The sequence below is a fragment of the Nilaparvata lugens genome, chromosome 5 (assembly GCF_014356525.2).
Source record: "Nilaparvata lugens isolate BPH chromosome 5, ASM1435652v1, whole genome shotgun sequence".
Lineage (NCBI taxonomy): Eukaryota > Metazoa > Arthropoda > Insecta > Hemiptera > Delphacidae > Nilaparvata > Nilaparvata lugens.
Window position 1 is genome coordinate 24,081,500 of NC_052508.1, and position 16,821 is coordinate 24,098,320.

The following is a 16,821-nucleotide window of genomic DNA, read 5'->3' on the forward strand; positions in this document are numbered from 1 at the left end:
GATTAGAGATTCATGTATATAGGGTAGAATATATTTTGTGAATTGAATTGGTTTGAGAGAATATGTTTAAAAATTGAATCTTTCCCGGGTGGATTTGAACCACCTTTCGGTAACATCAAATTCGATGGATGTTAACCGATTGCGCCACGGAGACTTCATATCAATTATGGTAAACTAATTTTAAAAATTCAATGAAATTTCATGTCAATTACAAGATTGTACAAGAATTTTCAAAAAAATTGAATCGTCCCCGGGTGGATTTGAACCACCAACCTTTCGGTTAACAGCCGAACGCGCTAACCGATTGCGCCACGGAGACTTGATATCAATGGTAAACTATTTTTTGGAATTCAATACAATTTCATGTAAATTACAAGATTGTACAAGAATTTTCAAAAAAATTGAATCGTCCCCGGGTGGATTTGAACCACCAACCTTTCGGTTAACAGCCGAACGCGCTAACCGATTGCGCCACGGAGACTTGATAACGAGTCTTTTTCAAGAACTATTCACACTTGATGAATAAATTATTAAATTTTAAATCAATCATAAGCAGTCTGCGTAATAGAATTTGATGATGAAGGTGGGAGACTTTATGAAGAAACTCCACATAGAAGCTACCAGCGAGCTTATCATGTAAATATGACCTTTTACCCCACATCAAACGAGCAACACTATCAATTAATGCGGTTTATCAATAAATGAACCGATCAGAGGAAATATGCCAATGTAGGTTATGTATTGCCATGGATAATTTTTTTATGGACGTGAACATACAGGATGACAAATAGAATCAATAATCTCTATCATATTGAAATATTATTATTAATCACTCAATTTGAGTCTCTGCATAGACTAAGTAAACATTACATTAGATCTGGGTTAGATCTGTAATATACCTGTTTGTATAATTTGTATAATTCTCATATATTTCTTTCAAAAAACTTGAATTTTTTTTAGATAGTGCACAAATTCTACAAATATATGTCTACTTTATACTGCATTGAGCACCGATAAATATTACACAAATGTTGCCAAGAATAGTTTCATTACAGAAGAAATATTTGAAATGATCACTTTATTGGTATTATTATAGTGTTCAGTATTGTACACTGTTTTAGTACTTCAAGTATTCTCCACTGCTCTCAATAGCATTCCAGGAGGACTATAGTAATTATTGTCACAATCCCGTTAATGATTGTAACGGTATTGTGAAATATTATCTGACAAATTAGATTTCTTATTCGATCAGATTCACGTTTAATATTCCTGCCAGCCAACCTCAGCTAAACAACAATGATTGGCCCACAAAATAGCAGTTTATAAATCAATTTTGACGACTTCATACATTGGAGGCGGTTGATTGAGAATTGCTTCTTTCTCCAACACATTTTCATCTTTTAATGAGCAGTAATTATGTTTTATGAGGTTCGGTTTGAAACAGTCAGAAGCTAATTGCTTCATCCGAGATTAAAATTTCAAAACAACTGATAGAAGAAGGCAGATAGTAGTGGTTTATAACCACACATCTGAGAATAATAGCAATCTGCTACATAGAATAAAAAAACAGCAGCCCCTTCTATTGGGATACATTGGAAATAAATTCCGGAATAAATTAAGTTGTCAGGCAATTATGTTGTTACTAGCGTAAACGTTAGGGCACATCTCCAGAAACCGGTTGGCAAAATTGGATATTATTGGGACGATTTTATCTTGGAGTCGAAAAGAAATTCTCTCTCTTCCCACTTTGAGCCGCATTAGTAGAAGAGTACATTTTCACGGTTAGAAGCCAAACACAACAACGTGCAACAATGACCTGCATGAAACCTTGAGAAACCACGAATCTCTGTGGTGAAGGAGGTGATGATAAATTGATTGAAGGTGATGATATAAAAGTTCTTCCTAGAATCTAGACTTTATAGCTGAATAACAATTCATTATCATTCATTTCACAAATACTGACACAGATTATGTTAAATTGGCCTGAAACTGAACCAACATACAAGTAATTCATATTTCTACGAACGATGTGGTTCTCAAGACCCTGTTCCATATTCAACCTAAATTACTCAATATTCTGAACTGAAGTAAACTTGAATCCAATGAATAACAGATCTTGCAATTCAAATCTAATCTTATTTATTACTAAATAAACACTGGTAACAAGTGCTTCTCCACTTTGAATAGCTTTTCGACAGCTATGAGTTGGTGAATAAGAAAAAAAAGAAAGTTTGAATCGGTAGAATAGATTTTCACGGAAAAATTACTCCAGGAAGAAAATGATGATACTCGGGAGGACAATGAGGTCGGGAAGACGAGAAAAAGGAGAGGAAAAAGGAAAATGATGAGTGAAAAGAAGGCATAGGATAGGGAAGAAGATATATCATGTATGAGAGGAAACTGTTGTGAGGAAAAAATAGAATGAGTATAGAAAGAAAGCTATGAAGAATAGGAAGTCGATGGAGGTGAACATGTGGAATAACGAGGAAAAGAAGAAAAAGTGGTGGAGACAAAAGATAATCAAAGAAGGGATAAGAAGAGCATGCTCAAGGATCACGACTAGGCATTTTGAGCCAGCAGAAGGTAGCTGTAAGGCCTTTATTAGGGTGCTCTATGGATCCACGGATGATGACCAACCATCTGCTTGCTGGTCATATACGCGAGATGCCCCCAAGGATTGATTGAACCACGATCAACTGAGATAGCAATCACCTCTGTCCTTCCTTATCTTCGATCTTCTTCTATTCATCTCCTGGGGTAGCTCACCTTCTTCAAACTCAGTCCCAATTCTCAACACCTGCATTTCTGTTCTTCTCCTCATATGTTTTACATTTTGGATTTTTTCAACTCCTCTCTTCTCATCTTGTTTATTTCTCTTGACATATTCTTTATCATTTATTCTTCTTCCTACAAAATATCACACATCATTCATGATAATCAAGGAAATTATTGAGAAAAAATAATAACCTTGAGGTACGTCTCTCCCAAATTTACATGAAATGACCAGGTCCGAAATAATTACGGTCTTGTGTTACATCTTCTTCCTCTCCCATTTCCATCTCATCCAAACAGGAATTTGCAGTATTCACATACTATCCGTATTCATCGGATTCTCATATAAAATCGATTTGAAATGCTGATATGAGCTGCGAATTTTGTGGATGTACATCAACTAAACTAATGAATTGTCTCCCAAAAAGAGAAAAGAACGTTCAAAAATATTACCTGTTGTGAAATAAACTACTCAATTTCGTTATCGGAATTCATATGTCATTCAAACACTTTCATTCGGATCAGACATGCTTTCAAATAGCAATAAGCACAAGTGAGTGAGTCAAATTTCGTCAATGCAACAGAGCAGCACCATGAAGGAAATGTGAGTGTTTCAAATGTTCGATTCAGAGGTGTTTCGTTCAACAGAGTCTCCCTCAATCGGAGCAAAAGAGGGAAAGAAACATGCTGGCAGCAGGCAACAGCCCTAAGAGGGAGTGGATACAGATTCCCTTCGATTCCCCTGGCTTGTGTACACCAAAGTAATCCTAAATTTCATTATCCCTTCCCCCTTTGTAGTGGATCTCCTCCTATCCACCACAACCCCCTCGGATTTCAACCCTCTCACCCCCACCCCTTTCCACGGAATCGTAAATCCGATTGCTGGTTGTTTTGCAAAACCCATCTATACACAGCACTACTCTTGTTCTTTGTTGCAGTTGGTGGTGGGTCGGCTGTGCACAGCAAAACCTACGAGTTTAATGTGCTCGTCGAAACCAAATCCTGATTAACCGTACTGAAAAACCATCCATTTCCCTCCTCCACAAAAAACAGCACAGCTCTGTGCTTTGAGAATAATCAACTATTTAATGGCATTCCCAGTCTGTAGGCCTGTTATAAAAGCGTTACTTTTGGTCGGGGTATCTGGATCAAATGGCTTGAATTAGAAACTGATCAATTCTCCAGGCCTAATTATTCTAATTATTTTCTATTGAATAGGTAGCTTTCTGTGTAGTACATTCCATGAACCCATGAACAATGTGCGTTGAAGAAAACAAGTTCGGGAGTAAATGAATGATGGGCTATCAAGAGACCAGATCATTTGACTCATTGAGTCCATTTTGTGATTTCAATATCCAGATCCAGGGCGAATAGATTCAAGCCTAGAGGAACTGGATTCTGTACTCTGTAAAATAGAAGTTTGAAAAGTGTGTTCGAAGTTGAGCAATAATCCCTTTTTATCATTGAATGGGACGTCTACGACAAATAAATCCAATAGAGAGAAATAATTAATTATACATTACACCCAAATGAACGAGGGCACAGTTCATAGTCATACAAAATATTACCTTTTGCTCAAAAGAATTGAGAACATGATAACTACTATAAATTACTTAAAAGCAAATTGCTAAGTGAATACTTTATACTTCATGAAGCGAATGAATAACTTAAAATTCAGGAATATTCCTATGTTGAATCTTTTAGATTCTTAGAGAATAATGTAATTGTAAATACCACTCTCCTAACATAAGGCTACATTCTTTATTGTGTTTTGTTCCCTGTCATCGTTTTCTCAAATGTTATTCGTTGAATGAGTGCAAGGGTTGCATAACTCTTAAAATTTAATAATCATTTCCCTTTGAGAATTAATAAATCCAGATTTGGTCACTGTTGTGTTTTATAAAACAACTCATAGAAACTATACTATCATTTCCATTGTGTTTTCAATCCAGTTCATAGTTCAATCAATCAATTTTTATTCCAATCAACACAATACAATATACATAAAAGAAATCAAACCAAAAAATTCACAATCAAAAAAAAATGTCTAATGAAATACAAAAACAGGCTTCATTGGGGGATGTGCTGAAAAGAAAGAAAGGAGGAAAAATACCAAGACAACTATGGTTTCCCAAGTAATAGGCAGGTAGAGGATATGAAAGTAAGGAAAGAAGGGTGAAGAGAAGAAAAGGGAAGTATTGGAGAAGAAAGTAGGAGGAAAGAGAAAGAAATTAATAGTTTCTACTATGGTTTGGAACTTTCAAATATTTCGAAATGTATACAGTTTGGTGCATTATCTTCACTATCTCAACTACATCGATTAAATAATTGATAATACATCATACAAATCCTACTATTATTCTTAATTAGTTATTACACGAGTTAAGATGAGTGTTATTCTGGGAATAACCCCTCTATTTTGTTCTCCGTTGATTATTCGCTTGTCACTTTGACGCAATAACACGCACAACAAAGCACTGGATGGACTCATAAATCAAATGAGACAAACAACAGGATTGAATGTCAAATGCCGAACTGGAACAATGGCGGGAGACAAACCGAATTGACGAGCTGGCTGATTATGAGGTGAGTACAATCTACCCACCTCCATCGTGAGCTCTTCAGCCAACTTGCTCAATGCTCAACTCGTCTGTCGCCTCACACATACAGGGCGCATCTAATCCAATACCAACAAGAATGGTTCGTCTTGAAAAGGGTCATACCTCCACAATTCAACAACAAAGGCTTGAGGAGCGGAGGAATAATCACTGGCGAATTCAAGAGGCCCGAATTATTATTGGTCTATGATTATTGATTCCGGGATTTGTATTCAGAGGCACAAAATACGAACGACAAGGAAATTTCCATCTTCAGATCTGCGATGGTCGTTATATGATACACAAATTAAGAGCTAATAGAAATAAATTAATTATTAGGTTATCAAAATATGAATAGCGAAGAAGTGTAAATGACAATTGACAAGGTTGAAGTGTTGGGACATGCTTTTAAATAAAGTTTGACTTCGAACATACAATTGAAAAATACTTCTTGTTGAATTGAAGAAGAGATAGATCATATAATTTCATTCACAAATATATAATTCACTTAACCCACTACCGTAATACTGATATTTCTGGAATCATCTATGTTACCAATTCAATATATTACCAATTCCAGCCGTAGTGACTCAACGAGAGCGAGTACGCAAAACGAGGATTAAGGTACTCACTTAGCTAAAATGCTTGGATCAGTATGCCAAGCTTTATTGCTTTGAATCCGACATCACAAATACAAAAAACAGCAATAAAATCCTATGAAATCGGAAGTCCAACATAAATATTCAATAACCTTATATAAATCGAAAAGAAAATTGGGCCTAACAAAATAACAATAGAAATAATGACTAATGGAAATAGTTTCGTAAGAATGTTCTTACGAAATAGTTGTCAGTTGATTGAAATCTGACGTAAGACTGTTTTTGTACAAGGATGGAGGGTGAGGATGTTAGAGGGAGAACTGACAGGAAGGAAATACGAGCGTTTCCAGAAGTCAGAAATTATTCCATTAGATCGATCTTGGAATAGAGGAATAAGCAAGCCAGCACCACGCTAATTACGGGGGAAGACGCTTCACAATCGATGTCCGACATTAATACAGGCCTCTTGCCCAGGCCTATAATTCACTAGCCAAATGCTAACCCACCAAATGTACAGGTCAAAGTAAATTGCCACTTCCGAGAGTACTAATTCAAACGTACCAGTGCTTATATTACTTCAGTCATGATTATTTCATAAGACACAAGCGAGTGGAATGATTTTGTTCAACCATTGTTATCATCGTCTTCGATTAGATTTGCAAATAACCCTGTCGCGCGATCAAAATAATAATCATGTGCGTTGGAAAATTGATACTTGAAATGCAGTTTCATTTATGCAGCAGGATCCGAGATGCGTGTGAGTCCTGATGCAAGTTCACATTCCCAGGCATCTTCAATGTCTATTGGCTAACTCCACACTCCGGAGTCAACAAACCTCTTTCCAAAAGTTTCTAATATTATATTATATTGTCATACAAAATCACATCACATTACCAAGATTATGAATCAACACTTGACTAAACTCAATAAAAATGAGCACTCCCTGGAATATCAGTAGAAGCTTTTGCAAAATGCAATCGATAACTCTTAATCGAATATTCATATATTGGGATTTCCAATGAGAGGAAATTGATTATTTCTGTGGGATTCGATTAACATTTTTAGCGCTTGACATAATGTTTCGTGTATGATCAATATTTCTCTTTTATATTAACAACCTCTGAAGTATTATACCAGTTCTATATTAGTGAATCATTAAGTTACTGCATTCAAGCATTTTAGTTGAAATATGAATATAAATATTGAATTTGCACTCACCTTGTGCATTGCGTACAGTGAATACTCCAAGTAGGAAAATGACTCGCAGAATGGAATTGTAAGAAGTGTGTCTGTAGGTGGAGAACAAAGGGGCCATTTCTCCCGCAGCACCCGCCCCGCCCGTCACTCGTCACATAACCTGAAAAACACATTAAAAACATGATCCGATCAGACCGCGAATAATGTTAACCGCACAAACACCGAAACTCAACTGATGCGCCTTTTTCTGTCATCAGAAAAAAATCCATAAAAATACAATAAATGAATGAATTCCAACTGATTTCCTCGAGCGAAAATCCATGAACTTCCTGACCCTATATTTAGCCTACTTCACGGAAAATGTTGAGTAATTGAGTTTCTTATCAATGAACGAATATATTTCAGCTAATGATAGCACTGCGTCATTCAGTAGTGATAGCATGAGTGGGAAAAATCAAAGAAATTTCAATTTATATATTTTGACCTATATTTGATGTGAAAGGTCAAAATTGTTTGTTTATTTATTTACTATTCGAATATGCACGTGCACTTATAATCATGTTTCCACTGATGTTGCAAGTTCTTTTATGATCTTAGGTTTGATTCCCATTTCGTTTTGGTATATTTCATGAATATTCACCCGATCAACATGCAGGTGCTTTGAGTTTGCTGATCTAATTTCTATGTGGACTGTACACAATTTGCGAGATCAACTGATAATATGTAGCCTATAGTGATGATATAATGTGGTAGCATGTACCCCTCTGATGGTAATGTTGGGTCTCACACGGCTTGCGGAGCGGAAAGCCACAAGATAGCCTATATTGAGTTTTTTGAATTATTTTCTTCGAAGGGATGGGCAATTTGGCCAAAGAAAATTTCTGTGGGACTTGAGCGCACCTTCTGCGTTGAATGGTTTAAATTCATCAGATTGAATCAGGCTATAAAAAAATTCGAAAAATATTTATTCACATGTAGAAAATGTGAATTTAAATCATTATAAATCATTTAAATTCACATTAACTTAAATGTGAATATATAGATCGAAGTAGAAATATAAAGATTAGAATATATCAATAGAACAAAACTTTATTTTTCAATTACGCAAAACATTATCTTCCAATAATCAAATTATTGAATTAACTACAGATAATCTATTATATGAGGAGTGTTTTATTCAGTGACGATAGAATCAGCGTTCACTTCATCAATTATTGCGATCTGCCAAATGAAGAAGAATTTGCATCAGTTATTGATTGTATCATGGTATAGCCTACTGATATTTCGTTAAAGGGTGTTACTTTTATTGAAAGACTTTCGATATTTTTGCATATTCAGATTTTTACTTCAACTGCTCACCTAATACAGTATTTAGAATTAAACTTCTGCTGAAAAATCAGTTTACGGTAGATGAGAAAATCAAAGCACCCTCTATTCCGGAAAATAAAAGATATACAAGAAGTAATTATTCGGAAACTACATGAAATCAAAAATCCCAGATAGGATTTGTAGATATTTATTTGAGTAAAAACCATAATCCAAAAAATAATCATAACTTAATAGTATGCAATCTCAGAATTTCATGAATATGATTATATATGGTGCTGGTGATAAACTATTGTCAATTATTAGTTTTCGATCAAATGTGTCTGATGACGGTTTAACCTCCTGGGTGCTACCTGCTACCTATCAAGCAGTGGATATAATATCATAGTTGCAGTTTAGTGTAATCAACATTCTCAATTATAAATTGTGTGTTATCCTCTCAATTTATCACGACTTCATGGTACAATATCACGAAAAATAATTGTTTGGTTTGTTCACAGTAATAGGAGTACAACGATAAGATTCATTGTAAATTTATCTTAAATCACTATAGAAAATGAAAATATGAAGGAATACCTTTTCTAGTCAATCGAGTCCCTAACTACAAGTATTCATTCTTATAACTACTATCATATTATAACTAAATAGATGTACGAATATTTAGTCAATTTGGTCGATCGAATTCCTATCTAAAAGTAATCATTCTTATTACAATTCTAATAACACATAAATTCTGTTGTAAGATCTATGTTTCAAACTCAACTTCCTTAGACTTTTGTCCAGTTTACTGATTAATATTAGAAGAGTTATTAGAAATGAGACTTTTAAAAAATAATATAGATATAGAGATATTTCTTCTTACCGGCGTCTATTGATAATCCAAAAGCACATTTTATATCAATAAAAAAACAGATTCTATAATATAGCCAACAACACACACGCCACTGATCACACAAACCAACGCACAAAACTGATAAGAGCAACTGCAGTTCACGGTCGAGAGCAAAAACTCGGAACACGTCTGTACGTGAGCAACGAACTACGAGCTACCAAAACCAGAGGGACGCGAACAACTTCTCACACCAGTTCCCGAAAGCAACTGACGAAGCACGGTCTGTCCAGAAAGTGAAGCACGCGCCCGACCCCACCTTCGTGCATTTCCGCTCCCACACACGAACACTTCCGAACTGTCTTCGGCCCGTCAGCCGGCGTTATTTTTACCTTGATACACCTGTGGAACTTGTCTAAATAATAATCTCTGCGCTGAAGCTGAGCTTGTGATGTTTGTCCTACAGTCCTTCTCAACCTTCTTTCATATAAGACCATCCTACCATCGTCGACTCATTTTTATTCATTTCAAATCCATATCCTTTCACTTGGTTTTTTCATGCAATACTGTTGATCGTAACCAATCAACCAAATGCCTATTTTAAGCCATCAACACAAGAATATTATAAGAAACAATTTATTTCAAGAAAGTTTGAGTGAGATTCTTTGAATGATATAGGCCTATATTTAGCACCAAAAACCTCGAACTGTGAATAGCAGTAATTCATCGAAATTATAAAACCAAAAGTTGAGGAATAACATTTTGTTTCTGATGAAGAGACTCCCTTATTCATTCGCATCAATTCAAGGTTATAGGAGTGTACTGTATCTTGTATGTACGATACCTCAGAAATATCAAATCGAGTTGAAAGTACATGCAGAATTCAAGAAGAGGTACTCTCATTCATGAAAAAATACGTCATTTATCATTGGTATTCAATAAGTGACTACAAATAGATTAATTTTATAGTCTTGCGATTCTTGGGAGATTTCTTTGGAGATATGCACGCTTTGGTTGCTCAGCAGGAGCCAATCTCAGCAATTCTGATAGCTCAATGATTCTGATTGGATTATAAAGCGTGCTCTGCTGAACCTCAATCTAGAAATCTGTAATGCACTATTTATCGATGAATGACATCGAAATTACGAATAGTCATAATTAGTAGTTGGATTTAAAAATAGATTCAGCTTTCCGATTGAACATGAATACAGAACATTCTGGAATAGAAACAGTTTACTGAATAAACAACAGGCCTAGATGATATCGCTCAGCGATGTTGTTTATCAAATCAACAAGATCCAAATCACCCGGAGCGAGAATCAAGTCTAAACGCCCGATATCAAGAGGAATCATTCGTCTCTACATAAATAAAAGGCGCGGTCGCTTCAGCCGCATCTTCTAGGCAATCAATCAATTCGAAATCTGTTTACTTGCAGTCGCCTGTAATTTTTCTACTCCAAACTTCAGATAAAACGTAAACACTTCGATGTGTCGACTGGAGGAAAATATCCGAATCTGTATCGTGGGATGAAGAATGAGAGGGAACTTGATGAATGGTTCCGACATATTCCACGGATTAAGGGCGGAATATCTTTCGGAATCTGAATAATTTCCAGTGAAAAAGTGTAGCCCCTCACCAAGAGAGTGATGAGGGGAGGAGGTTGCTCATAGCCCTCAGGGTATTACAGCAGACCGTGGATATTCGTTGCTGGCTCCGAGCTTTTTGAAAGATAACCCGTATTAAGGTGTTGCAAGTCCCAGTTTTATATAGCACCAGCGTCAGCTCGCTCGCCCTCAAGTAGGTATGATTATTTCAATAATAGTAATAATGACGCAGGTATGTTTCTAGCAAATAAGATCCACTCTTTCAAAAAACTTTTCAAGGCTGCTCACCTTAATGTACAATCCCTCAGTTGCCACATTGATGAACTCAGAGCAATCTTCCGTTTTCAGGACTTCAATATAATCGGAATTTCCGAATCATTTTTGAAGCCTAGTATTTCATCAAATTTTGTTGCATTGCCTGGATATAATCTTTTCCGGAATGATAGATTAAATAAAGCTTGTGGGGGTGTAGCAATTTATGTGAAAGAAGGTATCAAAACAAAAGTTTTAATCACATCTAAACAAGAGTATTGTTCCAGACCAGAGTTTATGCTACTTGAATTATCCTTATCTAGTACTGATAAATTACTCGTTGGTATCTGTTATCGCCCACCAAAAATAGGTCATTTCACAGATTTCGAAAGTGCCTTGCTTTCTCTTATGCCTTGTTATAACCGTATACTAGTTATGGGGGATATGAACACCGACTTGAACATGACAAATCGTAACTTTGACTACTTTCAACTGACTACAATTTTCCAATGCCTAAACATGACTATTTTACCTCTCGATCCAACTCATCATACTAATGAATCAGACACACTCATTGACCTTCTCATTGTTAGTGATCCCAATGAGGTTGTTCAAGCAGGCCAAATCTCAGTCCCAGCTATTTCTAGACATGATTTGATCTACTGTGTACTTTCCCATAAGATACCCAAGCCAGAACAGAAAATTATCACTTATAGAGACTTCAAAAACTTTGATGAAGCCGCCTTCCTGACTGATGTGGCTCAGACTCCATGGCATCAAATTGAAGCATTACCCTTAGTTGATGACATGGTCAAGACTTTCGAGAATTGGACTTTGACTCTGTATGACAAACATGCACCTTATGTGACAAGGAGGATTAATAGAAAACGACGAGTACCGTGGATGACTGAAGACATACTTAAGATGATGGGACGTAGAGACAAAGCACATAGAAAATTTAAAAAGACATTTGACTTGGACAGTTTGATAGAGTATAGGAGCCTTAGAAATAGGGTTAAACAGGAATTACGGAACTCAAAGATTAGGTACTTGAATTCGTTTATGACAAACAATAGACAAGACTCTAAATCACTTTGGCAGGGAATAAAAGAATTCGGGCTTGGCAAAGAGAAATCGAATCCACAAATTGACTTACCATTGAATAATATAAATGACCATTTCGTTTCACACTCTAACCAATGCGACGAAGTTGTCATTGCTAATCACATTGATGATCTTGAAGAGCAGGTTACAAACTTAGATTTACCAATCACTGATCAATTTCATTTCCATCCAATCTCAGAAGAAGACACTTTCAGAGCAATTCAACGTATTCATAGTAATGCTATGAGTGTAGACAAAATTCCTATTAAATTTATCAAGAAGATGTTATTTGCTGTTCTACCAACCATTACATACATTTTCAACAAGTCACTTGAAGAAGGCATTTTCCCTGAAAACTGGAAGTTTGCTCTGGTTCGCCCTCTAAATAAAGTTCCATCACCCAATAAAGTTGAGGATTTTAGACCAATCAGTATTTTACCTGCATTGTCCAAAGTGCTAGAAAGACTCATTCATGCTCAAGTTGTAAAATTTCTAGACAACAATAGTAAGCTTTATAACTTTCAATCAGGCTTTAGAAAATTTCATTCAACTGAGACAGCTCTGCTTCGTGTCACTGATGATATAAGGTTAGCTATGGACCAAAGAAAATGCACCATCCTCACCCTATTTGATTTTTCTAAAGCATTCGATACTGTTGATCATACAGTCCTTCTGAATAAGTTGGCTATTCTTGGTTTCAGTCACAACTCGTTAGTTTGGTTTAAATCCTATCTATTAGGTAGGAAACAATGTGTATCTGTCGGTGACAAAAAGTCAACTTGGAAAAACGTTATGCATGGAGTACCACAAGGTTCAATTTTAGGCCCTCTCCTCTTCACTTTGTATGCTAATGACCTTTCTTCCATTATCAAATTCTCCAGTTTACATACTTATGCAGACGACCTTCAAATCTATTTAAGCTGTGCCATAACAAAAATTAATGAAACAGTTGGAATAATGAATCAGGATATCAATTCGATAGTGGAATGGACAAAGAAAAATGGCCTTAAGCTTAATCCCATCAAAACACAACCCATTATAATTGGATATTCTCGTCTTATAAACAATATTGACCTTGAATCGATTCACAAAATTAGTGTAGACGGTAATGACATTCCTTACTGTAGCTCAGTTAAAAATTTAGGCATTATTATGAATAATACTCTTGACTGGTCAGAACAAGTGAACAAAACTTGTAAAAAGGTATTCTCAGCCATGCATGCATTGAAGAAAATGCACGATATCCTCCCTAGAAACATTAAATTATTATTGGTTCAATCTCTCATCTTCCCACATTTAATGTATTGTAATTCTGTTCTTAACGATATGCAAGTCACTCTGAATGATAAACTACAGCGTTGCCAAAATTATTGTCTACGTTTCGTCTACTCTCTCCAACGCCATGATCATATCACCCCAGCCCACATTGCTAGTTCAACATTAAAGCTTCCCGATCAGAGGCTTTTTCGAATAGTCAAGCTTGTTAGAGATATCTTGATATACGGTAATCCGAACTATTTTAAAGATGATTTCAAATTTGTCTCTGAAGGTAGGAGGATAGATGCTTCACATACTAGAACCGGAGAAAGTACTTTAAGGATACCCAATCATCGAACTACTATTTTCACAAAATCCTTCTTAGTCAGTGCCTGTCGTGCATGGAATGCACTTCCTGTTTCTATCAGGTCCATCGAGAGCCGAGCGAGCTTCATCCTAACTTTAAAAAAACATCTTTTGGAACAAATGACTGAAACTGTCCGGCCCTAGAACGATCACATGACATCCATCCCCCACCCATCCCACAAATACAAACCTTTAAACCATGTTATAGAACGAATTGTATATATATATATATAATATATATATATATATATATATATATATATATATATATATTGTGATGAATTTTTTAAATAGACCTCATGAGAAGAGAGAAAAATTGTGATTACCTTTTAAAATGAAAGAATTTGCTAAAGGAATAGTTAGCGACCGAGCGATAAAGCTTACTTATCAGTAACTGTATATTAGATAAGAGTACCGTTCTGTACTGAACATTTTCTAGAAAATTATTCAATAAAATTATAATTATTCTGCAAATAAAGCACGAATTATTTATGAATTGCTCACTGATTTTGAGGTTACACTTTGTTTACTATCAATCAGATGTTTTTAAAACAGTTCGAATGCAGCTGACTGATTCAAAGTATTGTCAAATGTCATGCTGGCTTCACGCAAGATATAATACCATTTCTAAAAATTATAAAAATATCAATAAAGGACCAAGAATTTCGAATAAAAAAATAAAATGTATGTATTATCGTTGAAATTATTTATTATTTGAGAAATTATATTATATGTCAGGTCTTATTGTAACTAACTAGGTCATAGCATGAACAGTATATTATTGATAAAACGGCAGAAATTAATTATAACAGTCTCAAACCTAATAAAAATTGTATAAGAATATTAATTTATTAATGATTAATTCAACTGAACCACATGGTAATTAAATCTCTTTGGCAAGCCTAAGCCAATCATAGTGCATAGAAATAGCACCAAAAAGGTGATCGTTTGAAAGCAACACATGTTAATCTACTATCAGACAACAAACTGCCTTATCATATACGCTAGCACATGTACATTGTATGAGAGGAACTATGTCTATGAGATTAAGCAGTTTTAAGAATTACATAAATTGAATTATTATTGTAATTAAAGGAATTATATTCTACTGCCTGCCACTGACGTCACGTCTACGTCACAATCGTTCTACCAATGGCAAATTTTCATGCAAATTATTACATCGAGATTCTCAGAAGAAAGGTCTAGCCAAGAAGCTGAGAGAAAAGACAGCACTTCCCTTTTGAAATCCTCACCGTTCAGATCTCTTTATAGTTACCAAGACCTATTCATTAAAAAATTCTTGTTCGATTTTATATGTTTTATTTGTGAGCCAATATTTTAGGCCAATCTATTTGTTATTTGTAAATTTATTTTCATCAATCGATAAATTGAAAGTTTAAAGTTAAATCATCCCTTAATTAATTTGGTGAAGGAAATATTAAATTAAAATTCCCCACGTGCTGAAACCGAAGCCTGGACCCGCTGCCAATCAAACGATTTTTGATCTAAAGAAGAAAACCACGACCGCCAAGGAATTTCACGTGAGTTATAAGTTTAAAAGGGGCCCCAATCTACGCTTCGAAAATATTTCAGTGCAGAAAGACATAAATTTTTCTTCGTTAAATTTTTGGCCACGCCGACAAGCGCTTATTAGTTGTTAAGAGCCTAGAACTTGTTCAATATTTAATTTATACGAACTTGTAGTTGATTAGCTATCCTCCGCTGCCAGAACCACGACCCCGAGCATTTTAAAAATATTTTATAATTCATTTTTTCACTATTTTTTCAAAACTGTTCAACTTTATCAATTGTAAAATTCTGTCGAATCACGCATGGTATCATGCAAGTACAAGAACATTTTTAACTCTTTTGTCAATGCTAAATTATTATCAACCTGTAAATCAAATTCTGAATCTGCACTGTATGATCATATATTTTATTATAATATATTCCAGTTTTGTTAATTCGTTTTCTGAGTTCGATTATTTCTTAAGCCCGTCAATTATTGTGTCTGATACGTTCTATATCATCAAGAACCGATCGAATACGATCATTGGAATAATTGAATTAAGCTGGATATTGGAACAGGTCTAAGTGGATGTAGCGAGTGGGGTCAGATCGAGATATTTATTCTTTGTCCTTACCTGCTCATATCTCAGCTTTTATCTGTTACCAACCTCGACTTAGGAGCGAATACATCAATTGTACAGCAGATGCAGCCAGAGATCATATAAATTCCTACAATAGAGCTTAAAACCCGACAAGACTCTGTTCTCGAAGTATATTCTGAACGATATTTGGTCCAAATACCGTATTTTAATCCTTCAGAACTTATTAGAGACGCAGTCCCGTAAATTATCTACATCGGGATTTTTGCTCGACCTGTATGATTTTGTATGCTCATTCTTCACAGGTAATAATTTTAAGGTATCCGTCTTCAGTGTTTAGCGATCGCTACACTGCTTATAAAAACTTCATCACTATACAATTTGTCATTAGAAGAATCAAGGGTGAGCGAGCGTTTAGGCCTCCCGAGATTCCGACAATTGTATTGAATCTTGTAGTGAGTCAATCAGTCTGGTGTACACTCAGCGTCCACGCACGCAGTTACAAAAATTATAGTCCATACACCATTGATTCAGTACAAGATTCACCATACATACGTGAGGCATTTAAATACAGCATTACATCACCCTACGTGTATTGTCCTATCCTTGGAGGTGAGAGTGACTCCCCCAGGAAGAGCTTTACACGATTTGGCGCCCAACGTGGGGCATTGAAGAGGTGGATAATCGACTACGAGGATTATTTAGTTGCTCAGTATACTATAGCGCTGACAACGGGAAAATTTTTTGAAAAATTCATGGTTGTGAATTTCTTCGAATTTAGTATTAACTGTTCACTGTTATATAAAATA

At 35.4% G+C, this 16,821-nt stretch overlaps 1 protein-coding gene across 2 annotated transcripts in view; it reads right to left on the reverse strand.

Annotated features, from left to right (window-relative positions):
- LOC111055199 (roundabout homolog 2-like) overlaps positions 1-9,601 on the reverse strand; it is a 261,699-nt gene extending 252,098 nt beyond the window's left edge. For both annotated transcript variants that reach the window (XM_039428001.1, XM_039428000.1), the window contains exons 1-2: positions 9,354-9,601; positions 7,187-7,325 (exon numbers count right to left, since the gene is read on the reverse strand). In XM_039428001.1, the coding sequence (XP_039283935.1) occupies positions 7,187-7,283 (97 nt within the window). In that variant the 5' untranslated portion in view covers positions 7,284-7,325; positions 9,354-9,601. The remainder of the gene's footprint in view (positions 1-7,186; positions 7,326-9,353) is intronic.
- Between the last annotated feature and the right edge of the window lie 7,220 nt (positions 9,602-16,821).